The sequence below is a fragment of the Trichechus manatus genome, unplaced genomic scaffold, assembly GCF_000243295.1.
Source record: "Trichechus manatus latirostris isolate Lorelei unplaced genomic scaffold, TriManLat1.0 scaffold00103, whole genome shotgun sequence".
In the NCBI taxonomy this organism is placed as follows: domain Eukaryota; kingdom Metazoa; phylum Chordata; class Mammalia; order Sirenia; family Trichechidae; genus Trichechus; species Trichechus manatus.
Window position 1 is genome coordinate 7,616,498 of NW_004444039.1, and position 23,148 is coordinate 7,639,645.

At 44.3% G+C, this 23,148-nt stretch overlaps 1 protein-coding gene and 1 non-coding gene across 3 annotated transcripts in view; both read left to right on the forward strand.

The window, feature by feature from the left end:
• The window catches only part of CAP2 (cyclase associated actin cytoskeleton regulatory protein 2), a 186,158-nt gene that overhangs the window by 126,168 nt on the left and 36,842 nt on the right, over positions 1-23,148 (forward strand). The window contains exons 5-6 of one of the 2 annotated variants that reach the window (XM_004382980.1): positions 18,079-18,222; positions 18,586-18,671. In XM_004382980.1, coding sequence (XP_004383037.1) covers positions 18,079-18,222; positions 18,586-18,671 — 230 coding nt within the window. The remainder of the gene's footprint in view (positions 1-18,078; positions 18,223-18,585; positions 18,672-23,148) is intronic. The other variant, XM_012557453.1, reaches the window with a different exon arrangement.
• On the forward strand, positions 16,527-16,597 carry TRNAG-UCC (transfer RNA glycine (anticodon UCC)). The gene has a single exon. It is a non-coding gene; the product is annotated as a tRNA-Gly (tRNA).

A 23,148-nucleotide genomic window follows, 5' to 3' on the forward strand; every position in this document is an offset into this window, starting at 1 on the left:
ACAGAGCACGTTGGTACTTTGTGTTGTACGGAACCGGAACTGAACCGTACTGAGCGCGGGAACACAGAGCACGTTGGTACTTTGTGTTGTACGGAGTTGGGAATGTGCAAAGACTCTCACCAGCAAAGGCAAGCTAAAGAGTGGAGACCATAGGGGATCAAGTGGGAGACAAAAAAGCCTTAAAGACATCAACAGCCGTGTCGCAGATGATATTACTCAACTGCGTCCCGTGGGAAGTCTGATAGAGGGTAGACTGAACATGGTGTCCGAATCTAAGCTGCTGGTCTTCCCGCTAAAACCTGCTCCTTCTGCCATTTTCCCCTCCTCAGTCAATGACAACTCTGTCCTTCTAGTTGCTCAGACCGAAGACCATGGGATCCTTCTTGATGTCTCCTTTGATGGGAGGCATCCGGCCCAGAATCCAACTATTTCTCACCCTCTGCACTATCTTCACCCTGGTCTCTGCTACCGTCATCTCTCATTCCGATTGTTGAAATAGTCTCTGAACGGATCTCCCTGCGTCTACCCTTGTTGTTGTGTGCTGCTGAGTCAATTCTGACTCACAGCAACTCTATAGAACAGAGTGGAACTTCCCCATAGGGTTTCCTAGGCTGTAATCTTTCCAGGAACAGATTGCCAGGTCTTTCTCCCACAGAGCTGCTTCTGGGTTCGACCTGTCAACCTTTCAGTTAGCGGCCAGTGCTTAACCATTGCACCACCAGGGCTTCTACCCTTAACCTGTTGCCCTTGAGTCAATCCCAACTCAGAGCGAATTAGAGGACAGAGTAGAACTGCCTCCTAGGGTTTTCAAGGCTACAAATCTTTACGGAAACAGACTGCCACATCTTTCTCCCAAGGAGAGGGTGGTGGGTTCAAACCCCTGACCTTTCAGTTAGCAGCCGAGCACTTTAACCATTGTGCCACCATGGCTCCTCCTCCTCCTCCCCTTACCTCCTACAGTCTATTCTCAATACAGCAGCCAGAGTGATGGTTATAAAAGACACCCAGATCATGTCGTTCCTCAGCTCAGAACTCTGCAGGGGTTAGGCGGCAGGCAGGAGGATGACCAGTGGAGCACTGGGCATTTTCCGGGCAGTGAAACAATTCTGCATTCAGCATTTGTCAAGACCCATAGGACTGTACAGCAGAAAGAACCAACTGTGATGTAAACTATGGACTTCAGTCAGTAATAATGTAACATATTGGTTCATCAATTTAACAAATGTATCACACAAATACAAGATGTTGTTAGTGAAAAAGCAGTGTTGGGAGGAGGATATATGGGAACTCTCTGTACTTTCTGCACAGTTTTTCTGTAAGTCTAAAACTGCTCTAAGAAACAAAGTCTATTTACAAAAACAACTCTACAGTGATTTTCCATTTCATTCCAGATAAAAGCCAACATCCTCCCAACAACCTACATGCTCTGTAAGCTCCCCCATGCCTGCCACGCCCCCTCACTCACTCTGTTCCAGTGTACACGGAATGCTTGCTGTTCCTCGGACACTGGAGCTACTTTCAGTCCTTGGGTCCCTTACGCTGGCTGTTCCCTCTGCCTGGAAAGCTCTTTCTCCAGATATCTATGTGACTAATGCCCACTCCTCCTCCGGGTGGTTATTCAATGCCACCTTCTTCAAGAAACCTACCCTAGCCATCCTATTTTAAATAGAAACCCATCTCCCACACACATATGTGATACCCCTTACTTGACTTTACTCCCCCCACCCCGTCCATGGCTTTTAACACCTCTGATGTACTGGGTGGAGTCCCTGGGTGGAGCAAATGGTTAAGCACTTGGCTACTAACCGAAAGGTTGGTGGTTCAAATCCACCCAGAGGTGTCTCAGAAGAAGGCCTGGTGATCTGCTTCTGAAAGGTCACAGCCATGGAAAACCCTAAGGAGCAGTTCTACTCTGAAACACCTAGGGTCCCCAATGTTACCCCCATGGTAACATGCTATATGATTTACTTCTTTTATGATGCTTGTTGCTCTGTGTTTATCTCCCTCATTGTCACTTGAATGGAAGAGGGCAGGGACAGGAAGAGTGTCACCTGTATTGTTTATTACTACACTTCAGCACCTCAAACAGCCCTAGCACATAATTAGTGTCACAGATTGAGTTGGTTGTGTCCCCCCAAAAATAGGTGTCGACTTGGTTAGGCCATGATTCCCCGTACTGTGTGGTTGTCCTCCATTTGTGATTGTAATTTTATGTTAAAGAGGATTAGGGTGGGATTGTAACACCCTTACTAAGGTCACATCCATGATCCAATGTAAAGGGGGTTTCCCTGGAGTGTGGCCTGCACCACCTTTTATCTTACAAGAGACAAAAGGAAAGGGAAGCATGCAGAGAGGGGGTACCTCATACCACCAAGAAAGAAGCACCAGGAGCAGAGCACGTCCTTTGGACCTGGGGTTCCTGCGCGGAGAAGCTCCTAGTGCATGGGAAGATTGATGAGAAGGACCTTCCTCCAGAACCAACAGAGAGAGAAAGACTTCCCCTGGAGCTGGTGCCCTGAATTCAGACATCTAGGCTCCTAGACTGTGAGACAATAAACTTCTGCTTGTTAAAGCCCCCACTTGCGGTATTTCTGTTGTAGTAGCACTAGATGACTAAGACGGTTGGAACTCAGCATATATTTGTTAAAAAACGAAGGAACACGGGAACTAATAGGTAGCAAGATGACTGTCTTGAGAGATGTAGTACATCTAATTTTCTCCACTTGAGAGATTGTTATTCTCAACAGTTTCTCAACCCTGGAGACAAACTCCATTTGACTACATAGTTATAGTCAAGAGCTATAGGCTTTATATCTAACAACTGAGCCAGAGATCCAAGGAGGATGTTTCTGCATGTACCTCATAGAAAGTATGTGTGGACGTACATCCCATTCTGCCAGCTTCACACGTAGTCTTAGCCACACATTCCTTTTGGAGTTAATGTCAAAAACAAGGCACACAATTCTACAAGCACTGAGAAGACTTTGAGTCCACAAGATCTATGGCATAGAAGAGCCTTTATTCAGGAGTTGGCTTGGGAATTGTCAAAAATCCTTCTTGAATAACAAAGAAGCAGCCTGTAGCCATGCAGCAGGCAGAGACCGAAGATAGCCCAAGACCCACGATAAAAGGCAGATGTGATTGGATGTCAGTTTAGTTTGCAGAAGGAAAAGGATACTGTGATTCAGTGGCATAGTTTCTAAATGATCTGCTTTTCACACACACGGTGAGATGTGCATTATGGGTTGAATTGTGTCCTCCCAAAAGAAATGTGTTAGGAAGTCCTAACGCCTGTACCTATTAATATGACTTTGTCTGGAAATTAGGGGTTTCTTTTGTTATGTTAATGACATCATACGGTGAGTCTGAAAGCTGATCACTTCTGAGAGGTATCTGAAAAGTTGAATTGGCAAATGTTGTGTGATATATATTTTTACAACCAAACAAACCAACAAAAAAGAGTAGCAACTAAGGCTGCTTATGTACAACCAGACCCCTCATGGGATTTGGATTGATGGTGTGGAGGATTAGGGTCCTGGTTTCATGGGACATCCCAGTTAATTGGCCTAATATCGTGTTTAGTGCTTCTGTTCTACCTCTTGGTTTGTTGCACGGTGCCTGAGGTCTTAAAAGCTTATGTGCAGCCATCCAAGGTACAACAGTTGGTCTCTATTCACCTGGAGCAACAGAGGAAGAAGGGAAGTCAGGAATAGGAAGAAATGGAATGCGTGGCTACTTGCCTCCATGAACAACTGCCTCCGTTGCCATGAGACCAGAAGAACTGGATGGTGCCCGGCTACCATTACTGAGCATTTGGATCAAAGATTCTATAGGAGAATCTTGATCAAAAGGGGAGAAGGTGCAAAACAGAATTTCAAATACTCATGGAACCCAGGCTTTCTGTAGCCATGGAGGCTGGATGACACCCTGAAACCACTGTCCTGAGATAATCTTTAAACCTTAAACCTTAAACCAAAAGTATCCCCTGAAGCTGTTTTTTAAACCAAAATAGTTTAGCTTAATTAGTAAAGAATGTCTGTCTTGAGCATTGTGCTCTTTTAAAGAACTATCCATACAGCATCAAATTGACAACAGCAACTCAAAAGGTTAGATAGGGAGCTTAGGAGGCAGGGAGTTTATGTCAGTGGGGGAGGAAGAATTTGGAAAAGGACATTGAGAAGGAGTTGCAGAACTGGAAGAATGTAATCAATGTCACTGAATTGTACATGTAGAAATTGTTGAATTCGTATATGATGTCTTATGTATGTTTTCAACAACAATAAAAAAAGCAGACACACACACAGAGATGAAAGACGTTTGTTATGTGAGGACTCAGCTACAAGCAAGGGAACGCCAAGGATCGCTGGCAGCCAGCAGGAGCTAGGAGAGCCCCACAGAAGGAATCGCCATGGCCAGACCCTGATTTGGACTTTCAGCCTCCAGAACTGTGAGAAAGTACATTTCTGTTCTTTAAAGCCACCCACTGTGGTATTTTTGGTTACAGCAGCACTAGGTAATGAAGACAGTGTGTGAGAGAAGAAGCTCCAGAAAATAAGGAGAGAAAAGGTGAGGAAAGAGCCCGTCACTGCCCACGGTGGAGTATTCAGGAGTGGAGGCAGGGCTGGCCAGCGCGGACAGAAGATGAAGCAACAGAAGACAGAGTCACAGTGCCAGCAGCCCTCACATGGATTATAATAGCTCTTGAAAATATCTGAGCTGTGTGTGAGAGAGAGAGTGTGTGAGAGTGTGTGTGTTGGAGGTGAGAGAGAAGACTTCTTTTCCTCCATTAAATGCCCTTGCAAGCATCTCCATGGTAATGAGCTGGCATAACAGCAGAGAAAGAGGACCAGTGAGTGAACACCCAGTGAGCAGCCCAGCAGGTCTCTGTGAATCCCTGAAGCCACCCCACAGACTGCAGTACAGGCTTCCCCTTGCATCCTTTCTCAGTGTCTGTACTACAGAACGCCCGTTTCCTGGAAGACTGTAGGGAAAATAAAATGTTCCATGGGCAGAAAAAGTTTGAGGTTAAACAAAGGTAAATAGGTTTTGTTACTACCTCTTGTAGTATTCTGAGGTAAATCTGACTCACCAAAAGAGGGATCTCATATGCAGAATTCCCTAAGTGTCTGTGGCCGGGAAGCACAGTGCTCTTCACAGAACTGGGGCCGGTACCCTGCGGGACCCACTATGAGAAGCACTGCTCTGAACAAGAACAAACAGTGGGAGCTTAGAAAGATTGTGTTAACCTTAAAAGAGAAAAACAGCTTTCTGATGGCTTAAGGATGGTTAGCGCAAAGGAGGAGACCCCGGGTGGCACCACTAGTTAAGCATGGACTACTTACCGAAGGGTTGACGGTTCAAACCCACCCAGAGGTGCCTCGGAAGGCAGGCCTGGTGATCTGCTTCCAGAAGGTCACAGCCTTGAAAACCCTGTGGAGCACAGTTCTCCTCTGCCCACATGGGGTCCCCTTGAGTCGGAATCTACTCGCTGGCAACCAGCAACAACAGAACAAAGCAGGGGTAGATCAGTTCACTGATGGTAAATGGTTCGCCGATGCTGCGGGATGCCTTGAGACTCACAGGGGAATTGTTGAAGTTTTTTTTTTTTTTTTTACATCTGCTGAGTTTGAAACTGAAACTCTGGATTTACGTCATCTCAGCCACGTTCTGCATAAATGAGCCTCAGAGACGAGATCTGGTGACCACTCTACCATGGCCCCTTGTCCAGGGGAAATGCAGTGGCTGAGGAGATGCAGTTGACTGGGCGGGGATGTCTCAAATGGTGCCCTTAGTCCTGGAAGCTGCGATGTACCATCAGGAAGTTCACACGGCTAGTGAGAACGCGTCAGCATGGTGTTTGGCTTACAGCTGATGCGCAACAAATGTTGGTAGAAAAAAATGAATGGCACTTCAGGGAATTTTATTGTATGTATTTATTTGCTGTTTCAAAGAACAAATTTCTGATCACAGTATATCGTCTTAGGCTTTATAAAGGTGGTGAATTTGAGTGATTTTTGGCGGTTTTCTCCAATTTGTAGCCCTAGAGATTGCTAGTCAGTGAGCTCCCTGAATAAGGCACAGTGAGATCCGCCGCCCTGCAGATTTAGTGTGCAGAATCCCATAAAGTTGCTGTTTGCTAGGTGCCATCAAGGCAATTCCAACTCATGGCGACCCCGTGCGTTACAGAGTAGGATGCTCTATAGGATTTTCTTGGCTGTGATCTTAAGAGAAGCAGATTGGCAGGTCCTTTCTTCCTAAGGTACCACTGGGTGGGTTCGAACCATCAGCCTTTAGGGTAATCCCCATTGCCGTCGAGTTGGACTCATAGCGACCCTATGGGACAGAGCAGAACTGCCCCATAGGGTTTCCAAGGATTCGAATTGCTGACCTTTTGGTTAGCGGCCAAGCTCTTAACCACTGCACCCCCAGGGCTCCTTTAGGGTAGCAGTCGAACGCAAACCATTTGCACCACGTAGGGACCTTGAAAGTAAAATTGCAGGTGATTATAAATATCACTGTGGAATGTTATGGTTTGAATTGTGTCCCCCCAAAATATGCACTGTAAATCCTAATTTCTATGCCTGTGGTCACTGTGGGGCCCTGGTAACACAGTGGTTAAGCGTTTGGCTGGTAACCAAAAGGCTGGTAGTTCAAATCCACCAGCTACTCCTTAGAAACCCTATGGGGAAGTTCTACTCTGTCCTATAGGGTCGTTATGAATCAAATTCAACTCGATAGCCATGCGTTTGTGCGTGTGGTTATAATCCCACTTGGGAGTAGATTGTCTTTGATATGTTAAGGGCAGGATTACCGTAGGGTGTGTCTTGAGGCAGTCTCTTACAAAATATAAAAAGAGGAGTTTAAGGAAGCAGAGATTCAGGTTATGAGACACTGCAAGGTAACAGTCTGTGTGGGTCACCGTGTAAACATTCCCGTTTCCATTGAACTTGGCTTTTTATATCACATACCTGCCCTTCTGAGAAGTGTCAAACATTGAGAGCTTAGAGAAAATTATGGCCCACATATCAGGTCAAGAGAACTGTGCCCTTGTTGTGATGAATAAATTGTAGGGTTTAGGGTGAGCACCACCCTCCCCAATCTAAAACTGAGGAGAGAGAGGACTCACACTTATGAACAGAGGCAGGGACAAAGGCCAGTGAGTGGGACTAAGAAATGTCTGTTGCTCCTGTGTCAGTGGTCCTGAAATTCTAAGGCTTTGAATGAGTCAGACAAATTAAAATACATTGATAGCAACAGCACAGATCATCATCTGAAGTGTGGGAAAATGATTTCACAGAAGGCTCTTTCACCTACAATTTGCTGAATATATTTCCAGAAAAGACTTTACATTAAAAATGCCCAGAGGGATACAGGAAAACTGGACGAATGGACACGTGGAACCCGGGCTGGAAAGGGGGAGAGTGCCGACACATTGTGGGGATTGCAACCAATGTCACAAAACAATCCGTGTATAAATTTTTGAATGAGAAACTAATTTGCGCTGTAAACTTTACCTAAAACACAACAAATAAAAAAAAAAATGCCCAAGGGATAAAGTTAACAGTTGCACAAACAAAATAACACAGTTACTGTCACTAAATTATACATGTGGAAAATGTTGACATGGCAAATGTTTTGTTACAAACATATTTACCACAATAAAAAAAAAAATGCCTAAGGGATTACACAACTCCAGGTAGACTGTTTTTCCTTTATGAGAAAAATACAACATTGACCTTCAGAGTCACCCTGAGGTCTGGTCTAAACAGTTCTATGTCCCAGGCTCTATATCTGGCATTTCCAGCTGTTTTTCAGCAGATGTCTGTAAAGGGCATCATAAATATGACCCTCGGCCCCTAATGCGAAACCAGTTGCCGTTCAGTCGATTCTGACTCATGGAGACCCCATGTGTGTCAGAGGAGAACTGTGCTCCACTGGATTTTCAATACTGCTTTTTCGAAAATAGATCACCAGGACTTTCTTCCAAGGCACCTCTGGGTGGACTCAAACTTCCAAGCTTTTGGTTAGCAGCAGAGCTTGTTAACTGTTTACACCACCCAGGGACCCCATATACATGGGAGACTGTCATTACTTTTCTGTATGTCTGAAATAGCTTGCTTTTTAAAAAACAAAAAGTATTACTGAAATAAAGAATGTGCTGATGAGTATTGTGGGTTGTTGAAATATTTGCATTTAAAAATTTAGACAGGCATTTATGTACGTTAAGCACTCTCTTAGGTATAGGGATAATGCAACTCTCCAAAGCAATTCATTCCCTAAGGAGACTGAGTCACCAGGTTTTACTCTTTAAGAATGATTTTTAAGGACTATAAGCAAAAGCCTTTGGAATTCTTGAGTGTATTTTTAAGCAAGTTTCCCCCCCCCAAAAAAAAACCAAACCTGTTGCCGTCGAGTGGATTCTGACTCATAGCGACCCTACAGGACAGAGTAGGACTGCCCCATAGGGTTTCCAAGGAGTGGCTGGTGGATTCGAGCTGCAGACCTTTTGGTTAGCAGCCGAACTCTTAACCACTGCACCAGCAGGCTCTAGCAACCCTAAAATAAGGTATATATGTTAGAACTTAAAGCCTTATGAACATATAAAAATACTTGTCAGGGAATTTGTCAAGATACAATATAGTGGCATCTCCCGTAGCACCATATACATCTGTGGTGCTCAATAGCTTTTGGTTTTTCAGATTGACTTCCATGACAGTTTTGCAGACGTTTTTTAGATTTTCCAGTTGTTGAAATGCACAAATGTTTTTCAAAGTATTTCTATAAGGTATATTCTGAAATCTCCAAAATGCACCCAGACCGTAGCAAATGTTTACGGAAGAAGACGGTGAAGGGAACCAGCCCAGGGAAATACTTACAACTGCACCAAAGCAAATGTTGACTCAAATGAACATTTCTGATCAAAAATATTTGTTCTGACTTAAAATGGTTACAACAATTGCGTCCATTATTAGAATGTGCCTAAATTATACAATTCTAGATGCAAATATTGTCCCTGATTTGGATAACCTTTACCTGAGAAAATTTTAACTATTCTTATTCATCCAAAGAATTTATCCTGGCCATTTGGGAATATCTTTCCCTGATGGGAAGAGGGAGGCTTCATATTTTTTGGTATATGTGAATTTAATAGCGCCTGAGAAAAATTATTTCTACTGTTGAAGGTGCAAAATTGGGTAATATTTTTTGTTTCAAAATTTTTGTCCTTAATTAAAAAGACATGTATGCACATATTAGAAAAGTTAGAATATATGGATAAGCCAAAAAAATTAAATAAAAATTCTGTGCTCTATGTTCAGTTTTTTTTTCATCCCTCCTCCTACTTATTGCAGAACTCACTCTGAACACTGGTTCAAACTGTCCACCGCCCAGCCAGGTTGCCCACATGGGTTTAAACTGGTTGTCCACATTTAAACATTTGGAGATTTTACCTTAAAAGACCAAATGTCTGCCTTCTCTTGAACACACAGAAGACCCAGCTGCACTGGGCCTCTCTTTCCTGCCTGACACCACAGTGCTCACCAACCCCACTTCCCCCAGACTTGGTCAGCTTTGCTAATTCCCACGGGCTGCAGGACTTACCTGCGCTTCACACGGGGCCCTTGCTCCCAGGCTGCTGGGGCCAGCTGGGCAACTCTCCTACACCAGGACTGGTGTAGCCGGCCAGCTGGCCCTGGGGGTTCATGGCCTGGAAGACAAGCCCAAGGAAGGACATGTCTTTATCTCCCTTCTAAGGCTGCTGGTTGAGTTTAGAAAAAAGGGGGTATTGAATCCAGTGATCGAATTCTGGCCTTCCATGCTGGAGACCCAGGTTCGATTCCCAGCAAATGCCCCTCACAAGCAGCCACCACCCATCCATCAGTGGCGGCTTTTGTGTAGAGGTTTCAGCAGAGCTTCCAGACTAAGACAGACTAGGAAGAAAGGCCTGGCGATCTACTTCTGAAAATCAGCCAGTGGGAACCTTATGGATCCCGACAGTTGAATCCCGAGTCAGTCATGGGGTTGGCATAGGACCGGGTGACTCAAGGCAGCTTAACAACACCACTACCGTGTGCCTTCCCAGACTAACACCTTGTAAATCCAACCTTGCCTGGGGGCGCCAGCCCCACCACCTGCCATGTTTACTGAGGAGGGGTCAGGAGAGACCAGGGTGCTCTCTCTGCCCCTGCCTTTCCTCCCCAGTGAAACCCTTCCCCTCTGATTTGGGGCCCTGCTCTGCCTTCACTGCGGGTGCAGCATCCCTGGGCTGAGTTCTCTGAGCGCCCTGACTGCTGAGCACGCAGACACTATCTTTCTCAGTCTCCACCTACGAACATGAAGCCCCACAAGCAAAATTCTTTTTTTCTTTTTTAAACCAAAAGCTAAGAAAACCGTTGCTCTGGGACAATGAGAACCACGCAACTACTCACATTTCCCGTTTGGTTTTAGCTGGGAAGCTCAGTCACAAATACTACCTTACGGTGGATTAACTGAGCTCCATTTTTCCTTCACTCTATGCCTCCTGCTTTAATGTACAGTTTGCTTAGGTTTTGTTTAGTTTTTTAATGGTGCTTTAAGTGAAAGTTCACAGCTCAGGTTAGCCTCTCATACAAAAATGTATACACACGTTGTTATGTGACCCTAGCTGCTCTCCCTGTACTGTGACAGCACACTCCTCCTTTCCACCCCGGATTTCCCATGTCCATTCAGCCAGCTCCTGTCCCTTTCTGGCCTTCTCATCTCACTTCCGGACAGGTGTCTATGTTCACATTTTGATGTATATCTTTTATGGTTCTTGAACTACACAATACACTTACATGCATGTACACACACGCACCGAGATAGAATCAACTGATAACACTTTGTGCAAAAACACATAAGCCAAAGTAATAACGATCGCTATTTGGACGTATGGTTTGTTAAGAAGTACTGCTCGATACAAGCTGGCTTCGAATTTTTAATGTAGGTGGGATGTGAACATTAAAAAGCCCAGTGGTTGCTTTACTGACATTAAATTTACCCGTTTTGTCGCGGTGATGCATTTGTGGTATTTGCCTCTCAAACATCCCTTCTAAAATGATACATTTCGCACAGTATTTGCCCAGAATATATTAATGGGATTTTGTTTGTGTGCTTTTTTGTTTTAACTGAACTGCCTGAATTCAACTCTTAGAACCATTCTTTATAGTTTTAATAAGCATTATTTACAAAGTAACTTTTGCTATTTCTGGAGCTATTTCTAATAATTATATCTATAGAAAAAAAATAACCACCAATATTTAGCAGAGCTGTTCTCCACGTGGCGGAGTTAAGAATGGTTTTTGTTTGCTTGTTGCTCATCTGTATTTTCCCATGTGTCAGAGCATATCTTAATTTTATAATCAGAAATGGAGGTTCTTTAAACTGAAGTAATGCTAAATTGATCCATTTTCCACCTGCTGTAGAAACACATGAGAACCTTGGCTTCCAGAAACAGCAGGCCTGTTTGGTTTTACTCAATGACAACACCTCTTTGAGGTCAGATTCCCAGAGTTTGTTCCATCCCTTGCAAAACAGCATGAGGGAGGATTCAGTTTTCCTTTTTGGGTAAAGTTTCTACAAGGCTTGCTGATAAAGCTCTTTAACTTAACTTTCTGCAAAACAATTCAATTACTTCTGGAGCAGAACTGAGATGAAGCTGATAATGGTCTCGATTCTTCAACTTTAAAGCAGACCCTGGGGTCATAAAGACACGGAGTCCCGAAATACTCTGCAAAGGACAGCCGCGTCGCGCTCAGCCAGCCTTGGAAACGCTTGCTGGAGCCTGCGCTGTGAGCAGGCATCGCCTCTTCTCTGGCCCTTCTCGTCTTCCATAAAAGTCACGGAAACCTGGGAGGGCAGAGACGGTCTTCATCTCGTCTTCATGTGAACCCTGAAAAATGGTTTTCCTTCACAGAAATGTCTCTCAGAATTAAAAAAACCGAAACGAAAAGATGGAGCCCTGGCGGCACAGTGATTAAGAGCTACAACTGCCAACCAAAGGGTCAGCGGTTCAAATCCACCACCCACTCCTTGGAAACCCTATGGGCAGTTCTAGTCTGTTTTATAGGGTCACTGTAGGGTCACTGTGAGTTGAAATCCACTCGACAGCAACGGGTTTATTTTTTTTTTTTTAATGAAGAGATAGAAGGATTATCTAAGTAAGAGCTATGTAAAACTGGGTGATTTAAAGTCATTCCCAAGCACACCAGCCGCTCGGTGTGTCTGAGGAACTCTAAGCTGTGCGCTCCACTGAAAAAAACCCAGATGCCTCTTAAAGGATCTCCTTCCGTCGGTGGAAAGCTCTTTTGGGATTCAGCTGGCCTCGGTGCAGTCCAGCCTGTGTTTAAGTATGCCTCATATATGCTTACCACCACCCGTCTGTCAGTTTGCTGGACTGTGGTGACTTGCATGTCGCTGTGATGCTGGAAGCTCTGCCACCAGTATTTCAAATATCAGCAGGGTCACCCATGGCGGACAGGTTTCAGGGGAACTTCCAGACGAAGACAAACTAGGAAGAAAGGCCTGGCAATCTACTTCTGAAAATTAGTCAGTGAAAACCCTAAGGATCACAACAGAATCTTGTCCAATATAGTGTGGAAGATGAGTCCCCTGGGTTGGAAGGCACTCAAAATACACCGTGTCTGCAACAATGGACTCACACATACCAACAATTGTGAAGATGGCGCAGGACCAGGCCGCGTTTCCTTGTGTGGTACGTGGGGTCGCCACGAGCAGGAGCGGAAGCAAGGGCAGCTAACAACAACAATATACGCGTAATACTTAAACAGGTAGAAGCCCCTCTAACTAACATCCTCCCCCATTAGCTTTTTGTCTGACATGCCACACACTAAGCCTTAATGGAAATAACACCATAACTCTCGTGTTGTTTCTCTGTCTCTGAGTCCAGCTGTGAAAGTTCAGGATGAGCTGGAGAAATCTATTGGCATGGAATAAAAGCCGCACTGTTTATTAGAGTTGTGCAAATAGCTATTATACTTTGTTCTCTTAGCATTGCTTTTTTTTTTTCAAATGAAGACAATTCTTCTAGCAATCGCCAAACTAAGGCAAAAGGAAACTTTCTCAATCTTTATGGTGCTTTCATCAGATAACCAGTATAAAATATCTTCCAGAAGACTCTGTCTCCTTGGACTTTAGAGTTTGTTCTTGAGACGTTAAAGATAAACAAAGATGGCCTTCATAAATCTATCTAACGTTACAAATACACAGTTTCTGGTTCTTTCTCCCCTTGGGGCAATAGGTCAGGTATCACCAACAATTCAGATATTCTGGCCTTTCTCAAAAATGTCACTGCATCAGGAATAGTATGGCTGAGAAATGCTTGGAGAAGATGAGTAAGCTTTTTAGTAGTTCTGCCATAAGTAAAAATCAGGTGCCTTCTGGGGTAACCTGTGACAAATGCTTGATCATGTGCTGAGTTTGGATTTAAAAGAATCCCTTGAAGAGGGAAGTGTTTGCTTTCTAGAGTGAAATTCCAGGGAGAGTATTTAAACCCCATTTTGGGGGAGTGAGGGGTGTCTGGTTTCCCTGTATTACCATCAGACCCTGATTTGCGGTCTCCATGCCAGCTCTGTAAGACCTTTTAACAACACAGTTCTAAGTTCTCCTCTGTCCTCTAGGGTCGCTATGAGTCAGAATCGACCCAGTGGCAGTGGGTTTGGTTTGGTTTCTGGTTCTAGCCTATAAGTTGTTGGTATTATTATCTCCAGTTGGCAGATGGGGGACCAAGGCTTAGATCAAATAAAATTTGCTCAAAGCCCCATAGGTACAAAGTACCAGAGCTGAGATTTGAACCAAGGCCATTCCAATTCCAAAGCCCTTACTTTCTTCATCTGACATTTCTTTTATTGTTTAGTTTAGTTTATTTTGCTGTTGTTGTTGAGAATATACCCAGCAAAACATACACCACTTCAACCGTTTCTACATGGACAGTTAATTCAGTGACATTGATTACATTCTTTGGGTCTCACCAGCTGCTGTGGTCTGACTGGTAGTTGTATCTGAGACGGCCACTTGCAAGCTTTTAAGACCCGAGACGCAACTTACCTAAGTAGGTTGTAGAACGTACACTTTATAGACTATGTTGTGCCAAATGACTGGGATGTCCCATGAGACTACGGTCCTAAGCCTTCAAACCCTGCCAGCCAGTCCTGAGAGGTGTCTGGTTGTGTCTGGGAGGTGTCTGACTGTGCCCCCGTGTGCTTTATTATATGTATGAATATATGTGCAACACTCACAAACATGTATATAGACATGCCTGCAGATACACCTACGTATACTCACATCTACCTTCCTTTACACATATTTGCACACATATCTGTCTCTGTAACCACCCATGTAGTTTTTTGGTTGTTACTGCAGCTGTTGCCAAATGGTGTACGTTATGGCATTTCTAGTAATGGCCCTTATTGCTGTGTATTTCTTGGTGTCATTCTTTGCCTTAGTTAAGTTGTGCTGACTTCACTGACACGCGGTGTGTTGCCTTTCCCACCACCAAAACTAACAAGTGTCGACTGTCTAGAGAGTGATTCCCCCTCCTTCTCCCTCCCATCCCTGGAAACCACCAAAGAACACTGATTTCTATTTGTATACCTTTTTTTGTCTTTTTATAAGAGTGGTCTCATACTGTATTTGTCTTTTTGTGCTTGACTTATTTCAGTCAGCATAACATCCTCCAGATTCATCTGTGTTATAAGATGTTTCACGGACTCATCGTTATTCTTTATAGCTGAGTAGTATTCCGTTGTACGTATATACCACGTTTTGTTTATCCATTCATCCGTTGATGGACAGTTAGGTTATTTCCACCCTTTTGCTATTGTGAATAATGCTGCAGTGAACATGGGCATGCCTATGTCTATTCGTGCCACGGCTCTTAGATCTCTAGGGGATATACCTAGGAGTGGGGTTGCTGGACCATAAGGTATTTCTATTTCTAGCTTTCTAAGGAAGCATCGTACCGTTTCTGTAGTGGTTGTACCATTTTACAATCCTACCAACAGTGGATAAGCGTTCTAATCTCCCCACATCCTTGCCAGCATTTGTTGTTTTCTGTTTTTTTCATCAATGCCGTTTTTGCGGGGGTAAGATGGTATCGCATTGTAGTTTTGATTTGCAGCTCTCTGATGGCTAATGGTTTCGAGCTTCTTTTCGTGGTGTTTGTCGGCCACTTGAATGTCCTCTTTGGTGAAGGCTCTGTTCATGTCCTTTGCCTATTTTTTAATTGGATTGTTTGCCTTTTTGTTGTTAAGTTGTTGAAGTTTTCTGTATATTTTAGAGATCAGACCCTTATCAGATATATCATTCCCAAAGATTTTTTTCCCAATCAGAAGGTTTTCTTTTTACTCTTTTGATAAAGTTTTTTGATAAGCGTGTTTAATTTTTAGAAGGTCCCAGTTCTCTGATTTGTCTCCTGTTGCTCATGTATTTGTGGTTGTGTTTGGTGATCTATAACTGAAAATAACTAGGTCCTATAGTTTTATATAGATAGTTCGTAAAGGAGCTTAATGCTCAAGGCAAACATTTTTTATTAATTAAGCTAAACTATTGTTTGGTTTTAAAAAGACTTCAGAGGATATTTTTGGTTTAAGGTTTAAAGATGATCTCAGGGCAACTGTTTCAGGGGTTCATCGACATTTCTTTTAAATCAAAAAAACTAGACCCATTGCCATGGAGTCTGGTCAATTCCAACTCACGGCGACTCCATGTATTACAGAGTAGAGCTGCTCCATATGGTTTTGTTAGCTGTAATCTTCACAGAAGCAGACAAGATGCCTCTGGGTGGGTTCGAACCAGCAATCTTTCAGTTCGTAGCCGAGCACTTTGCTGTTTGTGCCACTCAGTGGCTCCTGACAGTTCTTTTAAGGGAGGGTATATAAAGAGGTTGAGAAGGAAGGGCAAAGTCTGGAATTATTGCAGCTGAACATCATGTCTTCCCTAATGGTTTGCTGCACCTGGCAGAAAGCACGGGGCTACGGGGTGTGAAGTCACCGTCACTGAAGCACTGATTAAAATTATCGGGGGAGCTCGTCAGATTTCCCCTGGGGTACCCCAAAGACCAGTTAAATTGGAGTCTCGGGGGGTGACACCCAAGCATCAGGGTTTTTTAAACAGCTACCCCACTCCCCGCCAGGCGATTCCAATGAGGAGCCAAGGCTGGGAACCATGGCTCTGAAGCCTTGGTTAAAGAAATTAAAGAGCTTTCAGGAGCTTTGCCATTTTACTCCCTGCAAATGAGATATAGTAAATACTGCTTAGCCCTTGTCAGCAGCTTTCACTAAGCTGCAGTAAGGACTGTTGCTGTTTCCTGGGGATACACAAAAAACTTTTGGATAAAGCACCTTGTATTTGCTCTTCAAAACTTAAGAAAGCAGAGCATGCGAAGCGGATGGGGGGGTATTTCTTAAGTACATTTTGTAAGCACCTATCTCAGAACCTAGCCCATGTGATTGTGAAAGTTGTTTCCAGTATGACTAGAGGAGTTAGCTGAGACATTGGTGGCTCAGTGGTAGAGTTCTTGCTTTCCATGCAGGAGACCCGGGTTCGATTCCCAGCCAATGTATCTCCTGTGTGGCCACCACCCGTCTGTGAGTGGAGGCTTGCGTGTTGCTGTGATACTGAACAGGTTTCAGCAGAGCTTCCAGACTAAGACGGAGTAGGAAGAAAGGCTGGTGATCTACTTCTGAAAATCAGCCAATGATAACCTTATGGATCACAACCGTCCAATTCGAAACCAATGATGGGGAGGGCACAGGACTGGGCAGTGTTCCGTTCCATTGTGCATGGGGTCGCCATGAGTCGGGATTGTCAGTTGTTGAATGAATCAAAAGTGACAGTGACTAAGAGTCAGGTCAGGTTGACTGGGGTTGATGTAGAGAAAGCCAAACCAGACGGAAAAGGAAGAAAACAAACCCATTGCCGTTGAGTTGATTCTGACTCATGGAGAGCCCGTGTGTTACAGAGCAGAACTGTGCTTCATAGGGTTTTCTTGGCTGTGATCTTTATGGGAGCAGGTCAACAAGGCTTTCTTCTGAGCTGTCTCTGGGCAGGTTAGAACCATGAATCTCTTGGTTAGTAGTCAAGTGCAAACCATCTGTACTGCACCATGCAGGGACCTAACCAGACTGAGGTCGCTGTAAACTCTGCAGGCCATCACATACTCCTGAAAAGAGCCTCCGTGAAAGATTTCCACTTCTTCATACGGATCTGGGTAACTACGGTGAAAGCCGAGACCCTCCCCCACCACACACACACCATTTTCTACGGGAATAAAACCCAAACCAACCCCGTTGCCTTCGAGCCGATTCCAACTCAGAGCGACCCAATAGGGCAGAGTAGAACTGCCCCATAGGGTTTCCAAGGAACTGTTGACCTTCTGGTTAGCAGCCAAGCTCTTAACCACTGTGCACCGGGGCTCCTGCACAGGTACAGGAAGACACTGTTGGATGAACCTGTCGCCCCCCTTTTACGCCCGTGTGGTTCCAGTGCGTGGTCTATGTGTCACATTTGAAAACAAAATTGATGAACACTTAACTTCACTGCGTTCCAGGCAGGATTCTCCAAAATAGAGGCTGTGGAGTCCCTGGGTAGCACAAACAGTTCAGCACTCAACCATTAGCGAAAAGGTCGGCAGTTCGAACCCACCCAGAGGTGCCTCGGAAGACAGGCTTGGCGATCTGCTTCCGAAAGGTTACAGCCTTCACGACCCTACTCTGACACACGTGGGGTCACCACGAGTCGGAATCAACTCGGCAGCAACTGACAATGACAACAAAGATGCTGCTGGGTTTTTCCGTGTCCTAGGAGACACCGTGTCCCAGGAGACGCCACTGGTCACATTAAAAATATGTGGAATATAAAAGTCTGCAGAGAATGAAAATACAGTATTACTATAACAACCAAAACAGCAGACACATTCTCTTCTAAAAGATCACCGTAGGTTTCTCCTAGGCCCGCCTATGCCCACTTAGTCGTCCGTAGACGGAGGCGCGCGTTCCTCTGTTCTGTCCTTAGTAACAGTCCTCAATGTCTGTGTGCTTCCAGAATGACGTGGCTACCTTGCTGAAGCCGATATCAGAGAAGATTCAGGAAATCCAGACTTTCAGAGAGCAGAACCGGGGAAGTGACATGTTTAACCACCTCTCGGCGGTCAGCGAAAGCATCCCTGCCCTGGGGTGGATAGCTGTGGTGAGTCCAGGCGTCACGTCGCCTGCACCTGCGCACGGTTCTGCCCTGTTTAGGAAAACTCCCAGCTGCGGTTTCCACGCTCACGGCCACACGCCTCCTCCCTCAGGCTGGTGCCCTGGGGAGATTCCTTTCAGGCGGACCACATCGGCCCCTTCTGAGCCTGTGTCAGGTTAAACGCTGGATGTCCTGTGGGGTGGAACGTGTTTCACCGGCCTCTGCAGATCAGAACTGGCCTCTGACTTTCAAGTCAGCATCTTCATTGCTTTCTTCTTCCTTGTGGCGTTGTCTTTCTTATCCTGGTTTTTGTTTTCTTTTTCTTTTTTTCTTTCCCTCTATGCTTGGGTGATGGTGCTGTTCTCTCAGTCCCCCAAGCCGGGTCCTTATGTCAAGGAGATGAACGAGGCGGCCACCTTTTACACCAACAGGGTCCTAAAGGACTACAAACACAGGTATGAACCTTCTGTTACTGACCTCATTTTCAATTGATCACTTGTCTGACATTTGTCCTTGAAATTTAACATAGTTAATTACTGGGCCCCTTCAAAGGCCCTTAACTAGTATACTGTAAACTTTAAGGAGTCCCTGGGTGTTGCGAAAAGTTAACGTGCTCGCCTGCTAACTGAAAGGTTGGAGGTTCGAGTCCACCCAGAGGCACCTTGGAAGAAAGGCCTGGTGATCTCCTTCTGAACAAAAGTCAGCCACTGAAAATCTTATGGCGCTCAGTGCTACTCTGACACACATGGGACCACCATGAGTCAGGGTCACTTGATTGGCAACTGGAACTGCTCATAAACTTTAAAGAAAAACCCATCTTCGCCGGTAGAGCCAAGTGGAACCTGGAATCAATTATCTAGATAATGTATTTGTTTTGGAAAGCCTCCCTCGGTGTTCTTGTAATGAATTACCTCTCCCCGCGTGGGTGTATGTCACTATCATATGTATTCCCACCTTAGTGAGACGGTTTTATAAGCGTCGGTTTGTGATGGGACAGCCCTATATGGTCCCCAGACTTTTACACTGATAAAGGAGCAGGCTTTACCCAGGAACATATGTAGAGTTGGTGGGTGAAGAGATAGAAGAGAGAAGAAATCAGGAAATGAAGTGCAAATAAAGAACAGAAGTGAGCTGAGGGTATGAAGCAGGCCAGCGAGAGAGAAGCCAGAGATTGCGCTAAGATGGAATGCAGTTGGGGTGGAGAAAGGGGCTTCCATTAGAGCAGCAGCTGTTCAGATGGCTGTGGGAAGCAGATCAGTGTGAACCCTGCATTCTAAAGTATAAATAACAGATCCACCACCCATCTGTTAGTTTATCGTACTGTGCTGGCTTACATGTTGCTATAATGCTGGAAGCTGTGCCACCAGTATTACAAATACCAGCAGGGTCACCCATGGCGGACAGGTTTCAGCAGAGCTTCCAGACTAAGACAAACTAGGAAGAAAGACCTGTCAATCTACTTCTGAAAATTAGCCAGTGAAAACCCTATGGATCACAGCAGAAGACTGTCTTGTACAGTGCTGGAAGATGAGTCCTCCTGGTTGGAAGGTACTCAAAATACACAGTGACCTCAGTGATGGACTGGAGCGTACCCACGATCGTGAAGACCACGCAGTGTTTCGTCCTGTTGTACATGGGGTCACCATGAGTCAGAGCCAACCAGACAGCACCTAACAGCAACATTAATATGAACGTGAATTTGAGGGCCTAAATCACCTGGACTCTTGCCTCAAGTCACCTCTTTATTTTACTAACATGGACTTGAAAATAAGAACTCACGTAAAAGGATCTTGAACATTATCCAAACAAAGTATATGGACTATAGAGAAATTGCATAGAATGTATAAATAAATAGCCACTCTAGTTCTGGGTCCTTGATCAATACTCCATGTTTAAAATTGACATCACTGTTTCTTTTTTAGGTTATTTTTTGCTTTAATAAATGGTAAGTAGATGCAAAAGAATATTTACAAAATATGTGCAAGGTATAAAGAATCACCATACCAAAAATACCTATCTTTCCACTGTTCGGTTTAGGAAATAGGTACCAACATTTCTTTACTTAAAAAGCAGCCATGGGCACTTCCTAGACACACCCAAACATCTCATGGAACTGAGTTACTGCTCTTGAAGGATAAGAACCGTAGTGTCCGGGGACATCTAGGTCATCTGGCAGGGACTGACCCAGTACGCAAGATATGCACAGGCTTACTTGTGCTTACTTGCTAATCTGTAGTACACAATTTCACCTGTTTTTCACCCATGTGAAATGCCTTGTTCACCATAAGCCCGTGGGTACCTTGCTCACTGGTTAATCTACCCCATCAGTTGGCAGGACATAGTTCGTAAAGCTAATGGTCTACATCTTAGTGTAGTGAGTAGCATCTGGGGTCTTTTTTTTTTTTTTTTTTCAGAGAGTCAAAGCTTTTATTAGCTGATCATCCCTAGCATGTGCCAGAGATACCGCTCTGGTACCTGTACCCCCAAGGTGGAATGTGGGGGTGGGGAGTACTGTTTACAGTGGGAGGGAGGGACAGAGGCCTGCACAAGGGTATTGGGACAACCACCTTCCTCAAGAGCTCTGAGAACTTTGTGCTTTTCTCCTAGTGGGTACTGAGCTACCTGGAGTAGGTTTTGTGTTTATCTTCTTTAGGAAAAAGATGTATAAACCAAACAACAATCCAGCTCAATTTCCAGGCAGGGGATTTCACGATATCAACGAAGCAACACATTATTTACTTCCCTAATAACGTCTGGGGTCTTAAAAGCTTGGGAGTGACCATCTAAGATACAACTATCGGCCTCATCCCACCTGGAGCGAAGGTGCAGGAAACCAGAGACTCGAGGAAGCAATTAGTCCAAAAGACTCACGGCCCACGTGAACCACAGCCTCCTCTAGCCAGAAGAACTAGCTGATACCCAGCTACCACTACCGACCGTGCTAACCTGGGACACTATAGAAGGTCCTGGTTAGAATGGGAGAAACATGTGTCACCCTTACAACTAGCTTAACTAGTTGTTTGGCTTTTTGCCAATAAATGAATAGAGTAGGTTGATTATTTTGGCATCTCTGAGTCATGATTATTGAAATCCACATTCCTCTACCATAGTGTCTTCCAGAAGCTTCCAGTAAATGAAAACCAAGGATGGGTTTGCAACTCCCGATATATAGTTGGGTCCAGCGTAATGCGTTATCCCTTAGAGACTGACGTTATTCCTTACTACTACAAGTTTTGCTAGGACTTTCTTCAGGTCAAAATGATATTCCAGTGGGTTAAAAGAAAAATGAATTTGCCTGCACAGGTTTGCATTTCATCAGTTGTTAAACTTCGTAATGGAAAGTTCATTGAACGTGCAATAGGCTCTTTCTATAAAGCCTGCAGACGTGTGTGTATTGTACATACATACACAAATATACATGTAACGAAAATCCACTGTAGTCAAGTCGATTCCGACTCCTAGTGACTCTGTAGGACAGAGTAGAACTGCCCCATAGGGTTTCCAAGGCTGTAAATCTTTACTGAAGTAGACTGCCACATCTTTCTCCTGTGGGGCTGCTGGTAGGTTCAGACTGTTGACCTTTTGGTTCCCAGCCAAGCGCTTTAACCACTACACCACCAGGGCTCCACATGTATGTAATACGTATGTATGTATTAAATAGTCACATATATGTATGTGTGTACATTTATACTGAAGTAAATTTAATGCTCTAGTAAGAGCTATTGGACATACTGCTTCCTGTTTGTGAGCATTGTACTCCCCGTTGCCGTCGATTCTGACTCATAGCGACCCTGTAGGACAGAGTAGAACTGCCTCTTAGGGTTTCCAAGGAGCACCTGGAGGATTTGAACTGCTGACCTTTTGATTAGCAGCCAAGCTCTTAACCACTGAGCCACCGGGGTTTCCGAGCATTGTACTAAGAACCTCAAAAACCCCACAGGATCCACCAGGTGCCATCCAGTCAGTTCCGATTCCTGGAGACCTCACGTGTGTCAGAGGAGAACTATGCTCCGTAGAGTTTTCAATGGCTGATTTTTTCGGAAGTAGATCACTGGGCCTTTCTTCCGAGGCAGCTCTGGGTGGACTTGAACCTCCAGACTCGTGGTTAGCGCGTTAACCATTTGCACCAGCCAGGAACGCCCCCTATAGGATAGGTACTGTTATTACCCCATCCTGTAAGGAAACAGACACATAGTCTTCCGGAGCTACACTGAGCCTTTTGGGTTTTGACTGTAAAAGTGAGAGAAAGTGACAAAGAAATTTTCTCATAGGTTCGATTAATATAATCAGTAAATCAAAAAATGTAGAACAAAAGCCACACTCACATTCGTCCTCTTTGAGGGGTAGGTAGTTATGACTCCAGTCCTTCATTTCATTTTTCCTAAATGGCAGGACTTGATAATACCATGAGATTCTAAGCATGGTGTAAAACATGTCCAGAAAAAAATCATCATCAACAAGAGCTTTAACAGTAGAGATTTCCTTCTGTGATTTGCTTCAGATTAATTGCCCAGGTAGATAATTAAATTTTTGTTAACTGGAATTTCATCATTGTCTCATTACCACTATTTCATTCAAAGTGGGAGGTGGGGAAAGACTGTGGGTGGACATCATCAAAAGGAAATGCAACTATTTTCATCTATAAGTTTAATATTTCTAACAGTTCTTTTAATCCTGTATGTTAATTCTGTTATGAAAAGTAAGCATTTTATTATTTCTTTGTTCAATAAAGTAGGGATTAAAAATACTCGTCATACTCTGCCTAGCTTGGATTGCCATTATGAGCATCAAATTAAGATAATTTGAATGTCCTTTAGAAGTATGGCGTGTTACTCCTTTGTAAGAAATGGGTATCTTTTTTTTACGATACCAGCTTTCTTTTACCAGTCATAAATGACTAAAGTCATCCAATTAGGTTATACTTCCAACTGA